The following is an 18,313-nucleotide window of genomic DNA, read 5'->3' as shown; positions in this document are numbered from 1 at the left end:
GGGCATATCAGCTCACTACTGCCACCTCTGGTGGTTTCAAAAACCTGTTTAATAAAAGAACTAATGTGTGTCTGTCTCCATACTCAAACTTAGCCGGTGGTCCCTCTCGGGATATCCTCCTGGGGGCGTGGTCATCTGCCACCGGCCCAGGGATCCACCCACAACTATATCAGATTCGTTATAGATTGCTACTCCTTAGCAAGACGATATCTGAGACACTACAAGATTGCTACTCCTCACAGAGAATACATCAGATTGCTGACTCCTACTTCTTTAGGAGCCAATAAAGAACAGATTGCTACTCCGCATTCTAACTAACAGCAGATTTATTACATCCACCCATGCCATTAGGAGGTCTATTTCCAGAGACACCTGTTGGCTTCTGGTTCCTCCGATAGTTGATTTAGGCCACTGTTGTGGCGTTGTCCGACATTACTCTGACCGCTTTGCCTCGGAGTCTGTGACCGAACCTTAGGCAGGCTAGTCTGACTGCCCGGGCTACTAGGCGATTGATGTTCCATCCCGACTCTTCTTTGTTCCATTGCCCTTGGGCAGTTAGCTCCTGGCAGTGTGCCCCACATCCTCGTAGGCTTGCATCCGTGGTGAGTAGGATCCAGGTTGGGGAGGATAGTCTCATTCCCTGGCTCAGATGGGCTTCTTGTAGCCACCATCACAGTTGGGCCCGAACTCTGTATGGGAGCTGAAGCCGTACGGTGTAGTTCTGGGACAGTGGATTCCATCCTGATAGTAGTGAGCGTTGTAGGGGTCTCATGTGAGCTTGTGCCCATGGGATTACTTCCAGTGTAGATGCCATGAGGCTGAGAACTTGTAGGTAATCCCATGCTGTGGGGCAAAGTTCGCTCAACAGGGTTTGTAACTGGGTCATCAGTTTTGATCTCCTTGTCGGTGTCAGGATGACCTTGTCTTGTTTGGTATCGAACCAGACTCCCAAATATTCTAGAGATTGGGAAGGCTGCAGGCAACTCTTGTTTGTGTTGACCACCCACCCGAGGCTCTCCAGAGTTTTGACTCTGTTGGTTGCCTGGTGGCTTTCCTCTGGGGATTTCGCTCTGATCAGCCAATCGTCTAGATAAGAGTGCACGCGGATTCCTTCCTTCCTCAGTGTTGCTGCCACCACCACTATGATCTTGGTGAACGACCGGGGTGCAGTAGCTAACCCGAAAGGTAGTGCCCGGAACTGGTAGTGACGGTCCAGGATCGAGAAGCATAGAAAACGCTTATGCTCTTGATGGATCGGAATGTGTAGATAGGCTTCCGACAGATCCAGGGATGTAAGGAACTCTCCCGGTTGTATTGCCCTTATTACCGAGTGTGGGGTTTCCATGCGGAAGCGAGGAATCTTCAGGTGATGGTTGACTGCCTTGAGGTCCAGGATAGGTCTGAACATTCCTTCCTTCTTGGGAACGATAAAATAGATGAAATAATGGCCAGTATTTATTTGTTGTGGAGGCACCGGTGTTATAGCCTCTAAGGCTAGTAATCTGGTCAGTGTAGATTCCATTGCCATTCTCTTGGAAGGGTCATGGCAGGGAGATTCCACAAACTTGTCCGGAGGGAGGTGGTGGAAATCCAGGTAATATCCCTCTCGAATGATGGCTAGGACCCACTTGTCCGAAGTTATCTCGACCCATCTTTGGTAGAATAGGGCCAGTCTGGCCCCTATGGCTTCTTCCTTTGGATGGGTTGGCTGATTTTCATTGTGGGGTGCGGCTGGGGCCTGGGCCCGAGCTGGCTCCCCTTTTATTGTGCTTGTTCCGAAAGGACTGGCTCCGGCCTGTGGGGCGGGCCGCTTGATATGAGCTTCTATATGGGTTGAAGCGCTGTGATTCTCTGCCCCTGGAGGTCCGGGGGAAGGATCGCTGATTTCTCTTACTCCTGTCCTCTGGTAGCCGCGGCAGTGGGGACTCGCCCCATTTATTGGCTAGTTTCTCTAGTTCGCTTCCGAACAGGAGTATTCCCTTGAAAGGCATCCTTGTGAGTCTCATTTTGGAGGATGCATCAGCTGACCAGTTTTGGAACCAGATTTGTCTTATGGCTGCCACGGCGGATGAGACTCCTCTAGCTGCTGTGCGTACCAGATCCGAAGCGGCGTCCGCGAGGAATGAGACAGCTGGTTCCAGGGCTTCCACAGGAGTGTTGTTCCTGGTCTGTGCTAAGCAGGCGCGTGTCACCACGGCACAGCAGGCTGCGATCTGTAAAGACAGCGGAGACGTCAAAGGACTGTTTGAGGATAGATTCCAGACGTCTGTCTTGAGCATCCTTGAGTGCTGCTCCTCCCTCCACTGGGATAGTAGTGCGCTTCGAGACCGCGCAGACCATGGCATCCACTTTTGGACATGCCAGGAGATTTTTGGCGGCTGGGTCCAGAGGGTACATGGCTGCCAGAGCCCGGCCCCCTTTGAACGTGGTTTCTGGGGCATCCCATTCCAGGTCAATTAGTTGCTGGACGGCTTGTAATAGTGGGAAATGGCGGGAGGTCTGACGGAGCCCCTCCAATAGTGGGTTCGTCTTACGTTCCCCCGAGGCACTTGTGCCCAGGATGGCAAGCTCTTTTAAGCTGTGTGTGACCAGGTCTGGAAGCTCATCCTTGGTGAAGAAGCGTCTCATGGTTCGATGGGGATCTGTCCCCGGAGGAAGTTCCCCTTCCTCCAGGGGTTCTGACTCCTCATCTGAGATGTCCGTGTCCCCGAAGGTGGGGCTTCTGGGCGGTGAGATCACTTCCCTGGGCATAGAGGGTCCCGGCATGTTGAGGTCCTCTGGTGGAGTCTGAGGGCGCATTATGGGAGGCCCCGGTTACAAGTGGACGAAGGTATGCAGACCTTTGAAGAATTCCACCCAGGAGATAGATGCTGGATCTAAACTAGGGGGCGCCATGTCCCTGGGGAGCCCCGTTTGAGGGGGGGGTCCCGCTGTGTAATGCTAGGTCCAGCGTACTGCTCGAAAGGCAGGGGTCCGGTACCGGCTGGGGAGGGCCATGAGTTGGGTCCCCTAGGGCCTCTTCACACTGTATACATAGGGCCATAGCCTCCTCATGCAGTGCAGCTCTAATATGGCTTACAAATCTAGCAGGAAGAAGAGCCTGTGACTTTTAACAGAGACAGTTAAGAGCATTGTAAACAGAGCCGTAGCATGCCTATGGCAAATATGGCCACGACTTTAGGCGCCTCTATCAAAAAGGCGCCATAGTGTTGCCGCCAAGGGGCCTCAGTAAGTGGAAAAGCAGCGCAGCCCACTGACCACACTGATGATTCGGGCGGAGCTGTGATGCTTTTTGACTCATAGGGATGCAGCCAAAAACAAAAGGAGCCTCATTGGTGGCAGCGGGACGACACATAATTTCCTGAATGATGCTCACCCACGCGGGGTGCTATTGCGATCCCCTCATTCACCTCCCTGCGAATGGAAGGATAGCGGCCTTGCAGCGCAGGTAGCTTCTGCCACCTGCTGACGTCATTCAGGCACCGGCAGCTGGGAGGGAGGAAGGAGCCTACACTGCAAGGCTGTGATTCTGCCTTTCTTCAGAAGCAGGGAGGTGAATGAGGGAATTGCAGTGGTACCCTGCAAGGGGGGGGGGGGGGGTGTAAGCACCATTCAGGAAATCATACACCGGCCACCTGCAATGAGTGAGAGGTGGGAGGGGAATAAGATTGCTGGGGAGTAAGGGAGCTGGGAGGGAAAAGGAGGCTGGGGAGCAAGACTGCTGGGAAGTGGAGGTCTGGGAGGGGAGGGCCTGTTCACTGCGGGGAAATTGGGTTTCTGAGATGGGAGATGCATCTGGAAAGCAAAACTAATGGGGAGTGGGGGGGGGGTCTGGGTGGGGAGAGGGAGCTGGGGAATAAGACTCCTGGGGCGTGGGGTGTCTTGGAGAGGAGAGGGGTGTCTTGAAGAGGAGAGGGGTGTCTTGAAGAGGAGAGGGGACCAAGTGTGCTGGGGAGTGAAGGAAGGGGGGGAGGGAAGCAAGACTATGTGGGAGCATGTATGTGGGAAAATGAGAGAGAGAGAGAGCAGGTGTATTGTGTGTGGGAGAATGAGAGAGAGAAAGCATGCATGTGTGTATTCATGTGGGAGAGAGAGCGAGCATGTGTGTGGGAGATTGACCTCACTACCTCTCTGCCTGCTAATCCATGACAATTTTAGGGTTTCTGGAAATCAAAGGTTCTCAGATATGGATAACTGACAATTTTTTAAAATCCTTATTAGTTCTAATTATTGGGTGTTATTCGATGTATTTGAAATCATTTTTTGATGTTTGGGAAATTTTTATGTGAGTTGTTTATTGAATTCTCTTCTATTCATTAGTTTTGAATTATTCTTTTTATTGATATGGTTTTACTAATTTTGTTTTATGAGAAATGGTAATGCTTCTTTTTTCTAGTTGCAGTCCATATAGCATTTGGCTTGTTGTGGTTTCCAGTTCAGTTTTTGCCTGTACATTTCTATTTATATTTTATGGTCTGTTTATTCTGTATTTCAGGGTCTATCTGTGTTTTGCATGTGTCACTGAAGCAAGTATTTCAATAGTATGTAGTTTGTATGTAGAGATCTATAGAAGCTTGGCTTGCTCTGTTTTCCTAATAGAGGGTGTATTGGTGTTTTAGGCCTGGTATTATATTTGCAATGTTAACTTTCATAGGTAGAGTTGTTGCTGTTTGAGTGCTGACAGTTAGTGTTGTTTAGATACAGAAAGTTTATTGCATTGTAATTCTGTTTTTTTGTAGCTCTGAGGGTCATGCCGAAGATGCATTACAGTAGGTCTGGTATCATATGAGTTCCAAGTGTTTCTTGCTTTTTTGCAGGGTTTCTGGTTGGCAAATACAATATATTATATTTACGTGCAAGTGATATTTTTACCTCAGAAGGCTATGTAAAATCTGTTATTATAAATGCATAATTTTTAATTGTGTGCGAGGAGGGTGTGAGAAGGTGGGGGGTATAAGGTTTTCCTAGGATGCCTAATCCCTTTGCAGTGGCCACGGGGAAACATTTAACAAAGTTTCTCAACTCATCCTGTTGGGTAATGGGGAGCAGTTTGTTTGTTTTTTTTCCACTTGGCCATAGGCACCACATTGCCTGGCTACAGCTCCGATTGTCATCTTACGTCCTCCTCACCTCTCTTCTGCCTCCTCCCTCCAATGGCTCTGGCAGGGACCCTGGACAGTGATCCCAATTCCACACTAAAATTACTTTTATGCCCATGACTGCTTCGACCTTCACGGCACAGCACTAACTTAGCAACTGCATTCGTGGGCTGATCCCTACTCATCTCCTGCCTTCCACTCTCCTCGCTCTAATCCCCTCCTCCCTTCAGCAGAACCTTTCACCCACCGCCGGCACCAGCATTTGTAGCCATTTTATCGCCCATAAGGGCGGGTCCGGACAGAGCCTGCGTCTCCCCTATCCCCCCCGAGCCTAGAACGTGGAGGCGGGATAAGGGGGGAGGAGCTTGAGCCTGTCAGTTTCCGGGCGCTGGGAGGTTGCCACGAGCCCTCGGCGCGAAGGGCCGCGGAAGTGACGTCGCCGCGAGTGGGGGCGGGGCCGGGGCCGGGCGACGCTGCGCTGCCGCGGCGCCGCCGTCTCGCCCTGCTGCTATGGCCGCCGGCGCCGACGCGGGCTCCCCCGCGAGCCGGCCCTGGGAGCTGGTCCGGCCCTCGGTGACGGAGCTGGCGCGGGAGGTTCGCACCAACATCCCCTGCACGGTGACGGGCTGCGGCAAGGTGCTGCCCAACCCTCCGGCGCTCAACATGCACCTGGTGAAGTCCCACGGCGTGCAGGTGCGGGGCCCGCCGACGTTACACGTATGTGTAGGCAGCAGGGCACGAGCGGGGCATTCGGTGGCGTAACAAGGCTTGCCTGCTGGATGTATATAAGTGCTAGGGCTTGGCGAGGTATAGCTTGTTGGGTGGGTATTTATAGATACTATATAGCTCGGGGTTATAGCCGGGTGGATATATATATATATATATATATATATAGAGGTACTAAGGTTTGGTAGGGTATATGTTGTTACTAGGTGGGTGAAGTGTAAGGGGGTATAGGTATTACTGCTCGGTGGGGTGTATACGTACTAAAGTTCGGCAGAATATAGGTTATTACCCAATGGATGTATATAAGTACTAGGGCTTGGGGGCTGTAGGTTGGTGTGTAAGACTTGGCGAGGTATAGCTTGTTGAGTGGGTATTTATAGATATTATATAGCTCGGGGTGGGGCATCGGTTATAGCCGGGTGGATATATATATATATAGGTACTAAGGTTTGGTAGGGTATATATTGTTACTAGGTGGGTGAAGTGTAAGGGGTATAGGCATTAAAGCTCGGTGGGGGTGTATACGTACTAAAGTTCGGCAGAATATAGGTTATTACCCAATGGATGTATATAAGCAGTAAGATTGGATGGGTGGGTATTTATAGATACTATATAGCTCGGGGTGGGGCATCGCTTATAGCCGGGTGGATATATATATATATATAGGTACTAAGGTTTGGTAGGGTATATGTTGTTACTAGGTGGGTGAAGTGTAAGGGGTTATAGGTATTACTGCTCGGTGGGGTGTATACGTACTAAAGTTCGGCAGAATATAGGTTATTACCCAATGGATGTATATAAGCAGTAAGATTGGATGGGTGGGTATTTATAGATACTATATAGCTCGGGGTGGGGCATCGGTTATAGCCGGGTGGATATATATATATAGGTACTAAGGTTTGGTAGGGTATATGTTGTTACTAGGTGGGTGAAGTGTAAGGGGTATAGGCATTAAAGCTCGGTGGGGGTGTATACGTACTAAAGTTCGGCAGAATATAGGTTATTACCCAATGGATGTATATAAGCAGTAAGATTGGATGGGTGGGTATAATAAGGCTCGGCAGTGTATAGGTTGTTGCTGGATGGGTGTGTATAAGCAGCAAGGCTTGGCCGAGTATTTGTTGTACAGCTACTGTTTAGACAGTGATGTGTGGCACTATTTGTTTGATTTATATTCTGCTTTTTTGGCACTTCAACGTGTGCGTGTTGTGGTACGATATGTCATACAACATTACTTCATAGTTAAGAGGTTAGATAAATGCCATCATACTAGGCACCACTGGCATTTGTACCTTCATTGCCTTTTCAATAATCATATGGCATCCGGCAAAGAGTTCCTTAACGTTATTTTTAGAGGGGGTTTTTTGGAAATTTTAAACATCTTTAATTTGCTGATTCAGTTTCAGTTGTCATCTCCAAATGATGTAATATAAGCAATAAGACACCATTGGGTTTTAACTTTAGCGGATATTTGTGTACCTCTGGCAGCTTCTGAAATAGGAGGTGCAAAGCTAATCTGTGGCCATATCCCGTTATAGCTTTCATCCTGGTATGCATTATTGTAATTATTAAGGATTACTGAATTGGAAAAGATCCTGAAACTTATTTTAGCAGGTCTGGGCCTGCAAATGGTCAACTTTTTCTTGCAAATGAACATCTGAAGAAGGGTCTTATGTAGAACCATATGTTGCATCAGTTAAAGATACCTGCAGAGGACTTCAGAAATGAGGTTTATAGCAAACCTAAAAACTCTATAAATTATCCAAATAGAATGGGTAACAGTTTTGATAAGAAGCTGAAGGAAAGTTTTGAAATCATAAAACAAAAATTAAGGAAATGGATATAAAGATAAAAGTATCAGGCAGGTATGATATACTTTAAAGCTAACTGCATCAGCAAATTTGCAGAATTGGATGCCATGCTCTGACCTGATTTATCTTAGCTCTGAATCATGTTCATTGTTTTGGCTTAAATTCTTGTTCTTGGCCTTTGTGGGGAATGGATGACAAAGGTTTGGTCTGGTGCCAGCAAGTGGGTAGTAAATGGATACCATCCAGCAAAGCGCAAAGGAGAAAGCATTGAACTAGTAACACTTAGTTTTATTGTTTTGTGTGTTATCTTATGCTTTATTTTGGTTTTGAATTACATCTCTTTCATTTACTACTATTTTAGAAAAGCGATTAAGAAAGATTAAAGCAGGCTGCAGGCTGCAACCTGCCCTCAGTTTGGCTACCCCTATTCCAGAGGCCTGTGTCCAGTCCCCTTGCAGACTGAGCTCAAGAAAACCAGCTATCCAAGGGATATTAGACCAGCAGTTCTGTTACTGGCTATAATGCCAGTTCCTGAGAGGGAGACTGACCATTTTTTTTTGTGGTTCCCAAGAAAGAGAGCATGTTTTGGCTGGTCTTGGACAGAACATGTCAAGGGGGGCACTTTGAGTACCCCATTTTTGAATAGAAGCCTTAAGGTCCGTAATGCTAATGGTAAGGAAGGGAGAATTTCTCACCTACTTAGAACATTCTAAAGCATGTCTTCATATCCCCATCGGGGAAGAACATCCGAGGTTTGTGATAGTAGGGAAACACTACCAGTTCAGAGCCATGCCTTATGCCTTGGCCATGTCTCCGTGAACCTTTCCAAGATAATGGTAGTGATAGCATTCCTAGGCAAAGAAGGAATATTGGTCCATCCCTGTCTGGACCATCACCAAATCAGAGCTGAGTCGGAAGCCCACAAACAGTTCTGCAGCTCCTGCATGCCGTAAGGGTCCACAAGCAAATTTGCTGGTTTGAATGTTCAGGATTGAAATACTCCTATGAAAAGGAGACTTATTTAGGGAGGGTAATAGGCTAAATTGTGATATTTTGTTTATACAGGAAACTCGCTTAAGGAATAAAGATGATTATTTACTTAAAATAACTACCCACTGATATTTTTGGCATTCAAGTGTGACAAAGCTAAATGTTGTGATATGAGATTCTCTCCCATCGTATACAACTGGAGGTTCTGCATATAATAATAAAAACTAGGGGTGGTAGGTTTTTATTTTTTTAAACTTAAGCTGGTTGGTAAGGCTCTTACTTTTTTAATGTATATGCACCTAATTTGGAACCTGGTTTATTCTATAGTAAAGTATCATCTGAACTAGCATCCTCTGTAGTAGCACCTTTAGTGTTAGGAGATGATTTAAATCTGACTATTGCTCCCAATTTGGACAGCTCCTCAAATGCTTTGCATTCTGTGATTGTTCACAGATGCAAACCTCTTGCTGGATTCCAGAATTTGGGATGTTTTTGCAGGAATTACATTGTGCGAAGAGGGATTATAATTTTTATTCAAAGGTGCACAACTCATATTCACATATAGACTATTGATAAAAACTTGCTTTCGGAAGCAGTACATTGTAGAGTTGAAAACATTACATGGACCGATCATGCGCATGTTTGGACGGATATTTCTGGATTACAGGTCCTGAATCTCATTTAAGGGATGAAGTATTAGTCCAAAGAATTGAGGAACACATTAGAAATTATTTAATCTTGAATGATAATGGAGAGATTGGCCCGGGTGTCCTGTGGGATGGCCTCAAAGCAGCGATTAAGGGTTGCTTCATTGTGCTTTCTGTTTAAAAAAACCAAACAAAAAACAGCAAGAGAGAACAAATTACTGCAACAAATGAAACAGATGTAGCATACAAATCATGGTTGAGGGAAAATGTTATGTCAGAGGAGACTGGGGGTAAGCTGAATGCACTATACATTGAACAAATTAACTTTTAATTACAAAGGGTAAAGCAGTAATACTATGAATATTATAATAAGGTCAGTAAATTGTGTCTGAAGTTGCATTCTCAGTTGAATCAATCTTGTAGCGTAAAAATTAAAGGTTCTTCTGGATAATTGGGATAAGACAATTTATGAAAAAGAAGACTGTTTATACATAAGACAGTATTACCGTTAATAATTTGGAGTCTATAAATCTACCCAAGCTCTCAAATGAATGTAAAGTAAATTTTGGATCGGGACAGTGTTAGCATTTCTTCTTTAAAATTGGGGAAATCTCTGGGATTGGCTGGTCTGGGCCTTGCTTTTATAAAAAGTTTGAGGTTATTGGTAAGGCCTCTTACCTTTTCAGTTTGTTGTTGGGAGATTTGAGTCTTCCACCTTCTGGAGTAGAGCAGGAATTATGGTGCTTCCTAAAGAAGGGAAAGAGAACACTGTCAGTCTTATAGGCCAATTTCTGAATACAAATGTTAAGATTCTAACAAAGGAATGGGTTAATAGGTTGTCATTTTATTTTAATTATCAGGTTTTATATAACTGCATTAAGAAAATATTCCATCACAACGGTTTACAAAATACTTAAAATTAAAAAAGAATAAAAGAATAAATACAAGTTATCTGCGTTGCCATTCTTGGTAAATCCTGATCAGGTGGGATTTATTCCAGGCGCCAAATTTCCCGAAACACATGGAAAATTTTAAATGTTATCTGGCCTCCGAGAAGGAACAGGTTCCCTCAATATTGGCTTCAATAGATGTGGAAAAGGCTGTCAGTCTGCGTTGGGCATTTATGACTAAGGTTTAACAGAATATTAATCTGGGGAGAATTTTCAGAAATTGATACATAAACTCTGATAATCCGCAGGCTTCTGTTAAAGTAAATGCTTAATACTCTCCATAGTCCATTGAAATAGAAATTTCTATTTCAGTTTATTTACTTTCGCTTAGGAAAATGTAGTGCTTCAGATTTATCTAAATTTATTTAGAAGACAAAAATGTCCAAATGTCTCATAAGAATTTGTAAAGAAATAGGTTTAGTAAAAGTAAAATCATCTGCAAATAAAGTATTGGCCCATTCCCACCCCAGGTATATCCACATTTCTTCTTCTTACTGCAACTCCAAGCTTCATAATAAGTACACATTGTAAAAGTGATAAAGAACATTCCCGAATTTCCTCCATTTAGAAATGCAAATTTCAAATACAAGAAAGAAGTAATATGATCTTAATCCTCCTTCCCTATGTAAGGTTGTTTTATAGGATCTTCCTAGATAGAGCATATTTAATTTCTTATCAGTCAGTGCCAGCATAGATTGGGCACAGAGCCGTTGTGTTAAACTATGTTATCTCTTTCAGACTCTGCCAGTTGAAATCCAGAAGGAGAAAGGGAAATTTTTTATTTAAATACATGGAACGCACTTTAGAAATGAGTCATGAGGTGTCAAGCATGTACATGGCAAAAGAAAACACTGAGAAGGCTGATGCTACAGGCACATACAGAAAGAGTCCTAGATAGGGTGGAGGAGTTTTGATTACACTTGGAAGCATAGGCCTCCCAAAACGGCAAGATCTAGTGTGTACGCTGGGTGTCCCTGACTTTCAAACACATTGGTACGCTGCACAGCTCAGGGCAATGTTTGAATGGAATTAATTTATGAAGAAAAATCTTGGGGTTCAAATGGAGCCATTGAGATACCTAATATGGGCTCCTAAAAAGATTGGATGGTTAGAAATATTTGCAGTTCTTTCACAAAAGTCACACTACAAGCCTCTCCGATTAGATTTAATGTGGCTTTTACTCCTGCACGTCAGTTGGTAGTCCTTTATAGGTGGGAGGATATAGGAGTTTTCTCTTTTCAAAGAAGAACTTAATTACCGTATTTTTCGCGCCATTAGATGCACCTAGGATTCAGAGGGGGAAAATTTAAAAAAAAAAAAAAGTGGTGTGCTAAACCAGCTCTGTTCCCGGGCGTCTGTGCGTCTGATGGAGCAAATTAGGGGTGTGCATACAATTTTTTTTTTTTGTCCCGGTTTCTTTTTCAGGTATGGGGAGGGCCATTTCGGTCCATGCCCCGGATCAGAAAACTTTTATCATTCTGTTTCGTGAAAAAAAACAAAAATAAAAAAACAAAATGGGTAGATGTGAATCGGTTATTTACTCTTTCGGATAGTAGAAAGACTAGAGGGCACTCCATGAAGTTAGCATGGGGCACATTTAAAACTAATCGGAGAAAGTTCTTTTTCACTCAACGCACAATTAAACTCTGGAATTTGTTGCCAGAGGATGTGGTTAGTGCAGTTAGTATAGCTGTGTTTAAAAAAGGATTGGATAAGTTCTTGGAGGAGAGGTCCATTGCCTGCTATTAATTAAATTGACTTAGAAAATAGCCACTGCTATTACTAGCAATGGTAACATGGAATAGACTTAGTTTTTGGGTACTTGCCAGGTTCTTATGGCCTGGATTGGCCACTGTTGGAAACAGGATGCTGGGCTTGATGGACCCTTGGTCTGACCCAGTATGGCATGTTCTTAACCCCAACCCTTCAAATTTAATTAACTACAACCCCCCACCTTCCTGACCCCCCCAAGACTTGCCAAATTGTCCCTGGTGATCCAGCAGGGATCCCGGGAGACATCTCCTGCTATTGGGCCGTTGGCTGCCAGTAATCAAAATGGCGCCGGTGGCCCTTTGCCCCTACTATGTGACAGGGGCTACCGGTGCCATTGGTCGGCCTCTGTCACATGGTAGGAGAACGGATGGCCCGCTAAATTTGGCTTCCAGAACCTCCCTCCCAAATTTTTCTATGTCGGCGGTGCCCACATGTATCATGAAAGCCTGCTCCTCCCCAGCACTGTCTAATATCCTATCTGGGTACCACATGATGTCCGCCAACTTCGCCCCAGGTAGACATGCTACCAGGTGATCCTCACGCCCACCAGCCACCCATCTATCAACATTCCTAATAATCGAATCACCAACTATGACGGCCAACCTAACCCTTCTCTCCAGGACAGTAGCTCTGAGAGACACATCCTTGGCGCGAGAAGACAATGCATCACCTGGAGAGCAGGTCCTTGCTACAGGATCATTTCCTGTTTTACCAAGTTGATGCTGCCTGACCAGGAGACCTTCCTCCTCAAAGGCAGTAGCACCAGGGCTGCTAGACTGGAATTGGAACTTGGCTACTATGTAGGTCTCATCTATAAACCTCTCTGTCTGCCTCAGCTCCTCCAGGTCTGCCACTCTGGCCTCCAGGCATCAGACTCATTCTCTGAGAGACAAGAGCTCTTTGCACCTCTTCCTACTAGTGGTGCCTTTCTTTGTGCACCAAGTTGTCCTATTAACTCCCCACTGCTTTGTCACACAGACTGGTAATCTTGAGGTCATCTGCAGTGTTCCCTCAAATTTTTGAAAGACTGTGTGAGCAATAATTTTCTTTTTGTGCAACGTTTTATAAGCCAAATTCAAATTTCTGTGCTTCGAACCCTTGGAATGCAAACATCAGGATTTTTTGTGCATGAGGTTCACGACCTATGCCCATGAGCACAAATGCACAGCTTAGAGAGGGAACTGTGGTCATGCAAGATGATGATCTTTAGATCTCTTTCTTGTTTGGTGACTGCTAGTTGCTCACCTCCAAAAAGGTATTTGACCCTTGAATTTCTGCATCCAAAATGCTTTATTTTGTATTTTTTTGGATTAAAACATAGTTGCCATATCTCTGATCATTTTTCCAATTGTCTAAAATTATTGTTCATCTTATTTAGCCTCTCTTGAATGTCTGCTGTGTTCCAAATTTTCATGTTATCTGCAAACAGGCATGCCTTTCCCTTCTAACCCTTCCCAGATGTCATTTCTAAGAACATTGAAGAGAACTGGACCCAGCACTGATCCTTAATGGCATCCTGTTGGTAACTTTCCCAAATGGCCCATCCAGTCTGCTGAGCAGACTGGATGGGCCATTTGGTCGTCTTCTGCCGTCATTTCTATGTTTCTATCAGATTAGAGCATTGACAACCATTCTGAGTTCTGTTACTCGCACAGTTTATAGTCTTTATTTCAACTCTGACTGGCTAGCTTTCTCACTGGTTTTATTTGTGGAATAATGTTAAAGGCTTTCCTGAAATCCAGGTAGGTCACCCTTCTGAAGAGACCAGATCATTAAAAAATCAGTCAAGCTTTGCAAGATTTTCCCTTTGTGAAACCATGCTTGGCTGTGATCTTGTAACCCACCATGTTTAAGGTATTGTACTATTTTATTCTTCAGCGCTGCTCCATTACTTCACCCACAGCTGATGTTAAACTAACAGGTCCGTAGATTTCTGCTTCTTCATACTCCCAGGTTGTGAAGCAGTACTACTTCTGCTCTTTTCTGGTCTCTGTGGAACCTCTCATATTTCAGGTGGTGTTGAATAGGCTGTTAGGGCTACATTCAGCACCTCCTTTAGCTCCTTCAGTATTGTGAGTGTACCCGATCAGGTCTAAGAGCCTTATTTACTGTCAGCTGTGCCAGTACATTGAATACTGCCCTCTTGGTACATTGATAATATTCACCTCACCACCTCGGGTTATTTTTCCCCTTTAATCTTGATCCATCACCTTCATCTTCTAGTATGAATAGGAGCAAAATATAGTTTTCAGGCAGGTAAAGCAACAAGATAAGGCAAGGGGGCAGACTAAGGCCTGGATTTATCAAAATACGGTAAATATCGCATAGAAAAAGGGGTGTGTTTTATGGTAATAGGGAGTTTATTGCAATTGGCGCTAATACCTATGTGAAGAGCTAAGTTACCGCAAATTGCAATAACTTTTTCACACTTTGAGATAAGTGCCAGAATGTGGTATTTCCTACATACACCCACTGGGGGGACCATGTGAGAGGGAGAGAGAGACTAGCCATAATGCCCAGACCCCAGAGAGGTATTGATATCTCTATGGGAGGCCCACCTAGTAACCCGAGGTGAGGTTTAGCCACAGCACCCCGGACATTCACCAAAATCATGGTGGTAGTGGCAGCAACACTGAGGAAGGAAGGTATCCTTGTACACCCCTATCTGGACGATTGGCTGATCAGGGCGAAATCCCCAGAGGAAAGTCACCAGGCGACCAACAGAGTCAAAACTCTACTGGAGAGCCTTGGGTGGGTGGTCAACACAAAGAAGAGCTGTTTGCAGCCCTCCCAATCCCTAGGATACCTGGGGGTTCGGTTCGACACAAACAATACAAGGTCATCCTGACACGGACAAGGAGATCAAAACTGACCCAATTGTGAACCCTGTGAGCGAGCTTCGTCCCACAGCATGGGACTACCTCCAAGTCCTCGGCCTCATGGCATCCACACTGGAAGAAGTGCCATGGGCAAGAGCTCACATGAGACCCCTACAGCGCTCTCTACTGTCACGATGGAGCCCGCTATCCCAGAACTACACCGTTCATCTCCAGCTCCCGGACAGAGTTCGGACCCAACTACGATGGTGGCTACAAGAAGGCCATCTGAGCCAGGGAGTGAGGCTGTCCTCACTGGATCCTGCTCACCACGGACGCCAGCCTATGGGGATGGGGAGCACACTGCCAGGAGCTAACCGCCCAGGGACAATGGAACATCAATCGTCTAGAAGCACGGGCAGTCAGACTAGCCTGCCTACGGTTCGGTCACAGACTCCAAGACAAGTCAGTCAGTCATGTCGGACAACGCCACAACAGTGGCCGACATCAACCGTCAGGGAGGAACCAGAAGCCAACAGGTGTCCCTGAAAATAGACCCTCTAATGACATGGGCAGAAGCGAACCTTCAAGAGATCAAGGCCGTCCACATCGCGGGGATTACCTCAGCAGAGAAAGTATAGACCCAGGAGAATGGAGACTGTCGATCACAGCATTCCAGTTGATAGTAAGCTGTTGGGGAACACCAACCATGGACCTCTTGGCAAACCGACAACACTCAAGTGCCCAGTTTTTTCAGCCACAGACTGGAACCTCAGTCCCAGGGAATCGATACCCTGGTACAGACCTGAGGAAAAACAAAAGAAATAGATGCCCAAAAGTCTTTTCCAAATTCTTTACTGGATGGAGACGTGTGAAAACAATTGATAAAAAATCGCCCGACTCAGGCCGAGTTTCGCCACATTCCAGTGGCTGCCTCAGGGGCTCAAAGTGACTTCTCAAATTTGAATTAAATCACATATGAAGTTTATCTCCAAAAGCCATCTGCAGTGCAAACATATCTTTAATGAAGCAAAATGAACTTAAACCTTTGACGGTTCCATTCACTTAATGGTGCCGCATACGTGTTGACTGCAGATCAGCGTATGTAGTCTCCACTCATACTGGTACATAGCATGCGGATGGCTTTTGGATATAAACTTCATATGTGATTTATTTCAAATTTGAGAAGTCACTTTGAGCCCCTGAGGCAGCTACTGGAATGTGGGCATCTATTTCTTTTGTTTTTCCTCACGGCTTTTTTAGATTGCCTACCTTGTTGTTTTCTGGTACAGACCTGGCCACAGGAAACCCTATTATATGCCTTCCCACCATGGCCCCTATTGGGTGCAATCATCCACAAGATAGAACACCACAAGGGACCAGTACTTCTGGTGCCCCCGGCCTGGCCAAGAAGGCCCTGGTGCGCAGACTTGCGAAGGCTACTGACAGGGAGCCCTCTTCCGCTACCACCACACAGGGATCTGCTCCAACAAGGGCCGATCCTCCATGTGGACCCAACTCTATTCTCTCTTACAGCCTGGCCATTGAGAGGACTAGCCTGAGGAAGAGTGGATATTCGGGGGCAGTAATTGACACCCTGCTCCGAGCATGCAAGTTCTCCACATCCCTAACATACATAAGGATTTGGAGAGTATTTGAAGCCTGGTGTGAGGACCGCGACATCATCCCAAGCTTAGTCAAAATTCCCGCAATTTTGGAATTCCTACAGAACGGTCTACAGATGGGATTGTCTTTTAACTCCATCAAGGTACAGGTGGTCGCATTGTCATGCTACGGAACCAAGAGTGAGGACGGTACCCTAGCCTCTCACCCGGATGTCTCCCGCTTCCCGAAGGGAGTCGAACAGATCCGATCACCCCTAAAGTGGCCGGTGCCTCTATGGAACCCCAACCTGGTCCTAGACTTCTTAGCAGGAGCCTCCTTCAGACCTCTCCGCGGCCTGTCCTTCCAACTATTAACATTAAAAACAGCCTGCCTGGTAGCAGTCTGTTCAGCCCGTCGTATCTCCGAGCTACAAGCACTGTCCTGCCAGGAGCCATTCCTCAGACTCACTCCGGGAACCATCCAGTTACGTACGGTCCTGTCCTTCCTCCCCAAAGTGGTTTCTCACTTCCATCTCAACCAGACCATCTCGCTACCATCGCCAGATGAGCATAATGATTCGGAAGAATCTCGCCGCCTGCGCCACCTCAACGTTGGCAGACTCCTAGTCCGATACCTGGAAAGGTCAGAATCCGTACCAAAGACAGACCATCTATTCTTCCTTCACAGCGGGAAGAAGCAAGGGGAAGCGGCCTCGCGGGCAACCATAGCTAGCTGGATCAAAGAAGTTATCAAGGCGGCCTATGTAGAAACAGGTAAGCCACCACCTTTGCAAGTCAAGGCCCATTCCACTAGAGCCCAGACAGTGTCCTGGGTGGAAACCAAGATGCTGTCACCCGCCGAGATATGTCAGGCGGTGACATGGTCCTCCATCCACACCTTCTCCAGCTTCTACTGCCTGGATGGTCAGGTTCAAGAGGACACAGCATTTGCAAGGGAAGTACTAAGTGGGCTTCGGGTAGCCTCCCACCCGGTTCGGGAGTAGCTTTTATACATCCCATTAGTCCTGAGTCCATCTGCCACACGCTAGGAAATGGAGAAATTACTTACCTGATATTTTCGTTTTCCTTAGTGTAGACAGATGGACTCAGCAAACCACCCACGGCTGCCGTCATTCATGGAATCCTCGGGCGACATCCCCGAGAGCTAGTTATTCACGGGTAAGCCAAGCTTTCCCTCCAATTAGGACACCCATCCTACCGGGTGTCGACGTTTCCTGGTTGAGGGCACTGGCGGTCTCCAGCTATAACCAATTTATCTTGTTCAAGTTAACCAAATTATAAAGTTAATCAAGTTATACAAGTTATTCAGCTACACATATATCCACAATTGCTTTTCGAGGAGAATACTGAAGAGCTGCACTTCCTGCAGGGATATATGTACTAGGGCTGACGTCAGATTGAAATCTGATCAATCTTCAACTGCTATCAGGAGTACACTATACCCATTGGTCCTGAGTCCATCTTTCTACACTAAGGAAAACGAAATTATCAGGTAAGTAATTTCTCCAGTGCTCGGTCGCTCACACCCATCCATGCACGCCGTCTTGCAACACACATACTCACTGCCTGGGTCACTTCTCAGCCATCATGGGATCTTCTGTCTGCCGCTGGCTCCTCCATCTCTTTGGCCGCTGCGGGATGTTCTCTGAGGTGGCCGGCGGTCCTCATAGTCTTCAGCCACCAGCTCCCCCCTCTCTTCTGCCGCAGGATGGGCTCCTCAGTGAGTAGTTAAATCACAAGCAGATTGTGATAAATTGCAGGAAGACCTTGTGAGACTGGAAAATTGGGCATCGAAATGGCAGATGAAATTTAATGTGGATAAGTGCAAGGTGATGCATATAGGGAAAAATAACCCATGCTATAGTTACACAATGTT

General features: G+C 46.1%; 2 protein-coding genes across 4 annotated transcripts in view; one reads left to right on the top strand and one right to left on the bottom strand.

The window, feature by feature from the left end:
- Positions 1-5,464: 5,464 nt before the first annotated feature.
- Positions 5,465-18,313, top strand: part of ATMIN (ATM interactor) — a 45,114-nt gene continuing 32,265 nt past the window's right edge. The window contains exon 1 of one of the 2 annotated variants that reach the window (XM_029608140.1): positions 5,465-5,816. In XM_029608140.1, coding sequence (XP_029464000.1) covers positions 5,610-5,816 — 207 coding nt within the window. In that variant the 5' untranslated portion in view covers positions 5,465-5,609. The remainder of the gene's footprint in view (positions 5,817-18,313) is intronic. The other variant, XM_029608141.1, reaches the window with a different exon arrangement.
- C7H16orf46 (chromosome 7 C16orf46 homolog) overlaps positions 9,186-18,313 on the bottom strand; it is a 63,693-nt gene continuing 54,565 nt past the window's right edge. The window contains exons 6-7 of one of the 2 annotated variants that reach the window (XM_029608148.1): positions 9,952-10,020; positions 9,186-9,446 (exon numbers count right to left, since the gene is read on the bottom strand). Coding sequence is in view for 1 of the 2 variants with exons in the window: in XM_029608149.1 (XP_029464009.1) it covers positions 10,009-10,020 (12 nt within the window). In the remaining variant the exon portion in view is untranslated. The remainder of the gene's footprint in view (positions 9,447-9,951; positions 10,021-18,313) is intronic. The other variant, XM_029608149.1, reaches the window with a different exon arrangement.

This window comes from Rhinatrema bivittatum, chromosome 7 (genome assembly GCF_901001135.1).
Source record: "Rhinatrema bivittatum chromosome 7, aRhiBiv1.1, whole genome shotgun sequence".
Taxonomy (NCBI): domain Eukaryota; kingdom Metazoa; phylum Chordata; class Amphibia; order Gymnophiona; family Rhinatrematidae; genus Rhinatrema; species Rhinatrema bivittatum.
This window is presented reverse-complemented; position numbering and strand designations above follow the sequence as displayed.